We start from the raw sequence: 9937 nt of genomic DNA on the forward strand, positions 1-9937 counted from the left end.
CTCCAGGGTTGGGAGAAAGTGGTGAGCTTGATGGACCCAGTGGGTCCTGGCCCCTGTTTGCTCACCAGCCTCGAAGTTGTTGGGGCACTTCTCTGCATCCCAGTTCTCTGACACGAAGTGATGTCAACCTCAAAAATAAAATGACTAGTTGGGGCACCTGGGTGGCTCAGTGGGTTAAAGCCTCTGCCTTCAGCTCAGGTCATGATCCCAGGGTCATCATCAGTCATTCCAGCCTCTTTCTTTGCTCCCTAGGCCTAGGGTTACCAGCTGCTTCCTAGGGTTGCTGCCTTTGCTAAACCTTCACGTTGTCTTTTATACTCAGAGTTGCCATGCTAATAACCTTGTCATGATGGAGTGATTCTCGATATTAAATTCACCCTGTGCAAGGAACTGGGGTAGTTTCTGCCTCCTAGTTGGACTCTGACAAGCAGACACCATCTGTTAGACTCACTACACAAACACAGTGCTGGAGAAACAGTGTATGTTTCTAGGTCACCGTCCCTCTCTCCGTATCTATGTAAGGTGCTGCATCGCCCCCCTGGCCTACAGATTAGGGCATGCTGGCTGGGGAGAATGGTGACCCGAAGGAGCCTGGAGAGCCACAGGGAGGCGCAATGTTTGGCAGCAACTGAGGAGGAAATCTCATGCAACAGTTTTACTGAGACTAAGATCTGCTGTAATTTGTAGGTACACAGAAGAAGAAGAGAAACATAACCTTGTTTGTCTAGAAAGGAAATGGATTGTAAGTATTTAATTATTACTGATAGCTAAGTGCCTTAGAGACTATAAATTGTTTGGCTTGGATATCTTTATAAGCTAGAGATCCAACTGTAAACACTGGATAATCAATTGAATACATTTTAAATTGGAATAGTTCATAACTCAGGTGTTCTCAGTTTCCTAATTTCCCTAGTAATTAGCCAGTGACAGTACTTTCAAAACTGGACAATCCTCACCAAGAAGCATATACTCTGAAAAAAGTCAGTTTTCTCCACCAGAGCCAGACTCTGACCTATGGCTAACCTATTAACTAGACAAGCAACAAAGGCCAAAGGACAGTCATCACTTCAACCTACATCTTCTAGTTTCAGATTAGAGTGTAAGGAGGAGGCAGAGAGGAGCAATGTGATCAACCAAATATTCTGGGGGTGCCTCTCACGGCAAAACGAAAAGTTTCTGTAAAATATATTTCCTTCCAAACACTGTTTGACCCACAGGAAGTCTGGGAAATCTTCAAAAACATGCATTTTAAAGATGCAATCCCAAACTTCTACGGATGATGAAAAGTAATCAAGAAAATGTCATAACCAACAAAACGAAACGAAACAAAACAAAACACCTCAGGGAATTCCACAAAACTGTTGGGGTACAAACAGGCCCAATACTATGTAAATTGTTTCAGTTGGTAGGAAATGAGAGAAAACTTCCACGCTCTCTTAATGAACAGGTATAATATTAACACCCAAACATGAAAAAGTTAGTATATGCACAAAAAGAAAATTTCAGATCAACATGTTCTAAAAACCAATGCAAAATCTGAAATAAAATGTTAGTCAATATTGAGAAAATAAAACATTACCCAATATTAACCTACCATGAAGAAGCAGGGTCTACACTAGAAATAGAACAATGATTCAGTATTAGGAGAGCTATTAATATCACACCAAATTAAGAGTTCTAAAGAGGAAAAAAGCCCCACATGATTACATGATTACCTCTACTGATGCTGAAAACGCCTCAGACACAATTCACCCATTTTTAAGAAAAACCCTTGAAAAAATATAGAAGAATTAATTATTCCTTAGCATGATTTAAAAATACATAATTTAATCCTAAGGCCAAGATCTTAATGTGGAAACCCTGAAAGCATTTGCACTAATGGCAGAAACAATGCAATGATGCCTGTTATTTTCACTACATGTGAAACATTTTCCTGATAGACTAAAGTCAGCAATTATAGGTGTAATAACTGGAAAAGAAGATAGACAAATATATTTATAGGTGACATATAGTATACAGGGAAAGCTCTAGACGTACACCAAGACAGAAGCCACTAGCCACACTTGGCTACTTACACTTAAATTAACTCATCAAATAAAATAAATAAAATAAAATTCAGTTCCCTCAGTCACACATTTCAAGTGCTTCACAGCCACAGATAGCTGGTGACTACCACACTGGACAGTGTGGACGCAGGATATTTCTGCCAAGGAAATTTCCATTAGGCAATGCTGCCCTAGCGAATCAATGATAAAGCTAATTCAAATAAACCAGAATACAATTCAGCAAGATAATATAAAATTAACATGTAAAAATAACAGCCTTTCTGGGGCGCCTGGATGCCTCAGTTGGTTGAGCATCCAACTCTTGGTTTCAGCTCAGGTCACGGTCTCATGGGTGGTGGGATTGAGCCCCACGTCAGGCTCTGAGCTCAGTGCCTGTTTTGCGTGAGAGATTCTCTCCCTCTGTCCCTCTCCCTGCTTGCTTGCTCTCTCTCTCAAATCAATCAATAAGTCTTTTAAAGAAAATTTTTAAAAAGTAACATTTCTATACCCAAATAATTACTAATTAGGGGAACAATGCATTAGGAAACCTCACTTACAAAAACAACAAACAAATTCTTAGCAAAAACTTAAAACACTACTGAAAGACATAGAATAGCCTTGAACAAATGGAAAGACAACCCTCCTTCTTGATTAGGATGTCACATCATCATCAAGAACTGAGTTCTACCCAAGTTATTTATTTTAATGTATTTGTCCATTGAGGCATTTTATTTGCATGTATGCATTACATCCCTAGAAAAAGAATCCCAGGAGTTTCCCTCCTGTAGGTTTTCATCTTGCTTCTTCCTGGTCCACGATACCAACTTGAGGTTGTCAGGACAATGGAACCAAACTGGTGGGACAGGAGAAGTTTATTCTGCCATTTTTCTAGATCTTTCAGTTTTACATCAAATCGAGAGTTGATGATTCCACACTTGTTTAACGTGCCCGTGAGGTTCACAACAATTTTCTCAGCACTGTGGTCAACAGTGGTTTCAAATTCAGCCATGTAACCACGCTTCATCATCACAGCTGGAAACAGCTGGGGCTTGGCCTAATAAGAACATGGTGTTTGCCTCTTCTCGGCTCTGTTAATGCTCTTGAAAGCATCAGCCAGGACATTCACGGCACCATTATGGTAGCAGGGAAACTGGAGGAAAGAGTTCCTAAGCCATTTGCAAATTTAGTGGATCCCGTTAAAAATATCCAGTGAGCTTCCTCATGGAGCTCGAAAAGTTTACCATTAAGTTAATTAGGAAAATACCGAAGACAAAACCTTTAAGGAAAACTGGCCCCCTCGCTAAAACATACAACAAAACCTCTCTAATCAACAGTACGTTCCTGGCACATGAGTAGGCAGCCAGACAGTGGGCTGAATGGAAATTTCACAGTAACAACTACCTCTATGAGTCTAGTCCAAGATCGAAGTGGTATTTCAAATCCTGGAGAAAAAGGTTTTCATAAAGCCTTTTGATTCAATTATATACCTGTCTGGAGAAAACTAAAATTAGATCTATTCTTCACACCATACACAAGAATAAACTTGGTGCTATAAATTGACCTTTCAAACTTTACTGTTTGTAAAAATCTCTAAATTAAAAAAAAAAAAAACCAACTTAAAAAAAATAACAATGACTAGTCCAGAAGGCAAATACTGAACCTGAGGGGCTGTGACTCAGGAACACGAACTCTCAGGGACTCCTCAGCACTCCTCTTGGGACCGGGAGCCTCCCTGCCTTTGCTCAGCCCCTTCCTCAGCCCGGGATAGCCTCTCCCTTGCCACTTCGAGAAAACTTGCTCCAGACTAAACTTCACAGGGCAGTTCTCTTTTCCGAAGGTTAGTCTTGAGCAACCCAGCAGTTGCACTACTGGATGTTTACCCGAAGGAGACGAAAGCATCGCTTCGACGGGGTGCGCGCACCCTGATGTCTAGAGCAGCATTATTTGCAGTTACCGCACTATGGGAACACCCAAGTCCCATCCTCTGATGAACGGATAAGGAAGAAAGGCCGTGTACACACACACAATGGAAAACTACTCGGCCACACACACACACACACACACACACAATGTAATCTTGGCATTCGCCACCACTCGGGTGGAGCTAGAGAGTCTAACGCCGGGCGGTATCAGTCCGTCAAAGACAAATTCTGTAGGATTTCACTCACCTGTGGAATTTAAGAAACAAAACACAGGAACAAGGCGTGGGAGCGGGGGCGGGGGGGGGGGTACCAAGAACAGACTCTGAAGTCTGGAGAACACACTGACTGACGGTCACCAGAGGGGAGGTGGGTGGGGGGATGGGGCAATAGGGCACGGGGGTTTAGGAAGGCACTTGGGATGAGACGTGGGGGTTGTATGAAGTGCCGAGTCACGGATTTTTACATCTGAAACTATTATGACACTGAACTCACCATTTCTCTGAGGCGGAGCAGCGGGAAAAGAGCCCCACGAGTTAAGGGGTCTTCTCGGCGCACTGTCACCCGGCAGCGTCGAGGCGGTGAGGACACGGAGTAGACACGCAGCACGGCCGCGCTCGGACCCGTCGTCTAACCTCCCAGACTAAGTTACCACCAATCCCCGGTCCCGAGTCGCCAGGGCCCTGAGGTGAGCTCCTGGGACACCGGTTCTGGGAGCGCGTCTGCGCGCGGGGGGCTCAGGCCGCGCCCTGGGAGCGCAGGTGCCGACCGCCCCCAGGTTCCCGCGCAGCCGGGCCACGCCCACCGCCTGCGCGCATGCGCCCCTAGGGGCCCGGCCGCCCGCGCCGAGGAGCCTGAACCCCAAGATGCTGCTGCTGTCGCCTCTCGACCGCTATCCTGACTCCTGGGAGCGCCAATCCCGCCTTTTCCCCATGGCGAGTTTTCCAGTCCACTTCTTGGTCCATTCGTATGGGAGGAGGCCATGCCCAGGTCCCCCGGACGTCCCCGAGCCCCCTCCTGCGCGTCCTTCCTTCTAAGACAGCCGGGAGTTCCCGAGTGTCAACTCTGGAATAAAGGACACGAGAAGGCAGAGCGTGGAGACGAAGTGGCCGAGTGGTTAAGGCGATGGACTGCTAATCCATTGTGCTTTGCACGCGTGGGTTCAAGTCCCACCTTCGTCGCTTGTATGCTTTTGCTGTGACAGATATATGAATATTTTCAAAAGTCTCCTCCTGGCATTTCCATTTGGGGATACGCTCCCCCCAGGTATCTGTTCAGGGCACGTCTGGCCGGCTCAGTGGATAGAGCATGCGGCTCTTGATTTGGGAGTCAGGGGTTCCAGACCCAAATTGGTGTCCAGATTACTTATATCAATAATTTTTTTTTTTTTAAAGGAGGAGAAAAAAAGAGAGAGAGAGAGAGAAAATATGTTCAGTGTCCTGATTGTCAGCTGGAGAAAGTTACCTTCATCTTTGCTGACTATAAGACCTCTGCTGTTCACCCCTTCCTTCCTTCCTTAAGGGTGTATTCCTGCATTTGTGACATTTAATTTTTTACAGCAGACTTTGCAGATTATTCCTCAATTTTACCCAATCGCATCTATTCTTTTGATATGTAGCATCCTCCTTGAAGGGCTTTTGTTTTTAACTTATTCAGAATTAAGAGAATTAATTGGTCAAATCTTTTTAGCAATCGCGAGATTGGCCAGTTTCCATATTTGTTGTTTACAATGTTACCACTGATACTTGAGTAAGTCAGATTCTCCAGGATAACAAATTTCGTTTTTTATATTTATATAACAATCAAATATAGGTTTTAGATTGATAGATGTTTGAGATTTATCCATTCAGGAACATGACTGGAAATTTTTTCCCTCCTCAAATGTCAACTAGGTTGTGCTATTACATTGCCTTCTGTTTAAAAACGATATTTAAGATAATTTACTAAAAATATTTTTCTAAAATCTTCTTTTAAAAAAAGGTAAAGGCATTTTGTTACAGCAATTTAAAAACACACTGAAAATTGGAAATAGTAACATAAAAATATTCTCAGACTCATCTCAGAGCTTCAGGACTGTCCTCTAGGGGCTGGCCCAGCCCTCTTTCCTGTCTGCCAGCTTTTTCCAATTCCTCTCCTTGGGAAAGGATTCTATCTTCAGGAAACAAACTTCATAGCACCTCTTCCACATCCCCTAGTACAATAACCACTGAAAACCTCATAGCCCTGCCTGTGACTATATTTAGCATTTGGGGCTATTTATAATGAAGAGAAATGGCGAATGGGTGAGAGCAACACGTGCAACCCTGACACCTCCTCGAGATGAGCCCGAGCTCATTTCCCTCTGTGACCTCTGATGTCCTCCTTAGAGAGCTGGTCAAGATTCTCAGCTTCTTCTGCTCTACACAGATCTGGGAAGACTCCAAACTTATGAAATTCTCTGTTCTGGAGCCCTTGGGCACCCACAATACTATGAGGAAAATAAGCTTTAAAAAAATTTCCAGTATAATATACTAATGGAAGTAGGTTATTAAAGCTGTGTGGACATGGTATAATGAAGTCAAAAAGAAGTAGGTAATTACCAGTGTTTAGAACAGAATAATACCCACATTCGTGCATAAACAAAACTGAAAAGAGATTGTTAGAAATGGAGGGAAAGTCTATTTATATCAATTATAAGACTTTGTACTATAAACATTGGTAATAAATAAGAATGTATCAGCTATTTTTCAAGATGGCTTCATCAGACACACTATTGCCAGAACCATACACTGTACACACATGCCTATAATTAATTCTAATTTCAGAAGTTAAGAACTAATCTTCATTTAAATTAATGTAAAGCCAGATTATTTGGTGTTCTTTGATAATAAAGACACTGATTGCATCGTGGGGGTACCAGAGCACTCACAAATGATGTCTTAAAAAAACCCATAAACTGGTTTCAAACTTAGTTTATTTATTCATTTAAAAAGATACATTTACTGGGGCATCTGAGTGTCTCAGTTGGGTAAGCATCTGCCTAAGGCTCAGGTCACTGTTGGAGGGTCCTGGGATTGAACTCCACATTAGGCTCCCTGCTCAGGGGGGAGCCTGCTTCTCTCTCTCCCCCCTGTGCCCTCTCTCTCTCGCTATCTTTCTCTCAAATAAATAAATAAAAATCTAAAAAAACTGAAAACAAAAAGATACATTCACATGGTTAGTAAATCAGAACATACAGAATGATATAAAATGAACTTCTGCCAATTAGGCCTCCATTTACCTGCTTTTTCTCAAACCAGGAAACCATTCTTACAGTTTATCTTTTATTTTTCCAGAGATTATTCATGTATATAACATCAAATTAACTATATTTTATTCCATTTGATACTATTACTCTGGAATATAACATCATATTAACTATATTTTATTCCATTTGATACTATTACTCTGGAACTGCTTTTCTTTCATTGAATAAAATCTCCCATGGATGTCACACCCTATCTGTACTTTTGAACTTGCTCATTCTTTCATAAATTTCATAAAATCCCTTTGGAAGGATGGATATTTATGGATGTAGGGATGCTTTCAAATAACTAGAAAAATAAACTCTTTGGATATTTAAGGTGTTTCTTGAAAAACAACTCTGCAATGTGTAGTATGTTTCTACAGGAATTCTCACATAAACCATTATATTTATGGGATCAGGTCCTAGAAGTAGCATTACTGTGTCAAAGGGTAAATGCGCTCGTAATTTTGGTAAACTTGGCCAAATTGTTTTCTCGCTTCCTACTTCTGGAGTCTTGGCAGTGAAGGAACCATCTTACCAACATGAGAATTTAAGCTACTTCTTGAGGGGGTCGGAATGGAAAACATGAAGGCTGAGTCCCTGGTCATGGTCTCCTGTGTCAGCTCGGGGCCCAAGTTCCTCAGTTTCTTGTATGAGAACAAGTTTCATTCCATCTTTAACATATTTGTTACATGTTCACGTTACCTGTACCCATTTTATTTTTAAACACAGCACCGCAAAATAGCTATTTCAAACCTCCTTACTGAAAGGAGCAATGACAAAACAGACATTTTTCTAGTTTCGGTAAGTGTGCCAAACATTGAACCCCGTGTCTATCTCTGTGAATCAGCACGAACGGGCTGACAATTGCATAGCCAAGAGTTAGAAATTCTTGAATATGTAACAGGGAAGAATTATTCTCTAAGAAGGAATTCAAGCATAATAAAATAATACAATCTATCAAAGAAAAGAAAAGAAAAGAAAGCATCAGCAGGAGAACACTGTGAGCAGCTCTTATTTCAGGGGGTTTGTGGTAGAGAACCTTGGATTTCTGCAGGTAACGGGCATGCTGGTGGTGCCTATAGAGAACGTGTACCATGTGGACACTGGCCCAGCCCATCAGACCCAGAAATGAGAAATCTCTCAGGACCATGAGAATGAGAAAAATCCACTTCATCATCTGGCTTGCTGGTAGGAAATAACAGTAGCCATCATTTTCACCAATTTGTGATCTGTTTAGCCTTCTGACGTTTTTGATGTAATAGAGTAAGTTCACGCTGACTGAGGAATTGAGTACCCAGAAGAGGAGGAAAAAGGGAAGGATACACCATGTAGATGCTGGCTTGAAGGTGGCACGTGCAGAGGCTCTGGGGCTGATGGTGATGGCCTGGACCACAGTCAGGAAGCTGCTGGTGCAGATTGAAAGACCCCGGGCCACCCGCTCCACGTACACAAGGATTTTACAGGCTGTGCCATCCAGTAAGTTTCTCCAGCCAAAAATGTCTATTGTTTTTAGCATTACCTTGGAAAAAAGGATTATGATATTTGTAAAAGCCAAGTGGATGAGAATTAGATGTGTAGATTTCTTTTTAGTGTCCCAAAAGAAAATGCACATGTAATTCACAGCAACAAAGATGTTCCCCACAATGCCCGGTCCACTGAGAAAGAGAAATCCTGGTCCTTTGATATCGTTCACAACCATTTCTTATCACATAGGCAGAAATGTCTGAATCCGGCAAGCACCCTTTGAAGAAAGCAACAGCAATGATGATATATATCTGCAAAGAATAATTCATATCAAAGGGCTTTTCTACTGTATATAGGACAGTCAAGGTACATGTAATGGAGCAGAGTTTTGTGCCAAGAACTCTATTCCTTTCCCTGGGAGCACTCTTTGTAGGTTATTCTATGTAGTTACAAATGCAATATCAGGAACAAGAATACAAAAATCTAAATTTGCAATCTAGACTTTGGTTTCTGGCTCCCTCCATGCCAGCAAAGACAACCTATGTGCTCGATAGTTTATGTATCCCAGATAGGTTCAATCTCAGCATGTGCGGAATTGAACTAAAAGTCCCCCAAGCTGATGTCACCCCGTGTTTTCTACTTTCTCATGTGATATTACCATCAGCCAACTCCACAAGAGTCTGGGTCTTCATAACATCCCCACCTCCCCACACCCCACAACAGAGACTTAATAACCTCTCTTGCTTTCACGTCGTTCAGAGCTCCAAACTGAGCCTGTCTCGTCTGTCACCATGCCCCTTCTTTTGTTCAGCATCCAACACATACCGCAGTTTAGTTATTGGAATTGGAATTATTCCAATTCCAATCTCTGATGCATACACTTTAGTATTTCCAAACTTGTCTTATAAACTCCAAAATGATTCTGTGATTTCTTTGCTCACAAGTTTTCAGTGGGTTTTCCTAGTTCTCAACATCAAATCAAACAGCATAGCCTTTTGAGATAGGACCCCCATATTTTAAAGCTTAAGACCTCCAGAAACAATGTGTGGGCTGCACAAACTCAGATCTGATGTGGCGTGGCCTGGGCAAGGGTCTGGAGGGACTTTGGATTGCTGCCTGCAAGGGTCATTATAGGAGGTCTGAGTCTCACTGAGGAATCGGAGGAGACTCTATGGGAAGCCTGGATAGGTTCAGGAGGTGTTACTACTTCCCTGGGAGCTAGGGGGTTAAGAAAAGACAAT

At 42.3% G+C, this 9937-nt stretch overlaps 1 protein-coding gene across 1 annotated transcript; it reads right to left on the reverse strand.

The window, feature by feature from the left end:
* Positions 1–4788: 4788 nt before the first annotated feature.
* Positions 4789–8931, reverse strand: LOC309864178 (vomeronasal type-1 receptor 48-like; the record flags this gene model as incomplete). Its single annotated transcript, XM_082729481.1, has 2 exons — positions 4789–5029; positions 7994–8931. The coding sequence occupies 2 exons, from the start codon at positions 8929–8931 to the stop codon at positions 4789–4791; spliced, it is 1179 nt and encodes a 392-aa protein (XP_082585607.1).
* Between the last annotated feature and the right edge of the window lie 1006 nt (positions 8932–9937).

This window comes from Mustela nivalis (genome assembly GCF_964662115.1).
Source record: "Mustela nivalis genome assembly, chromosome: 5".
In the NCBI taxonomy this organism is placed as follows: domain Eukaryota; kingdom Metazoa; phylum Chordata; class Mammalia; order Carnivora; family Mustelidae; genus Mustela; species Mustela nivalis.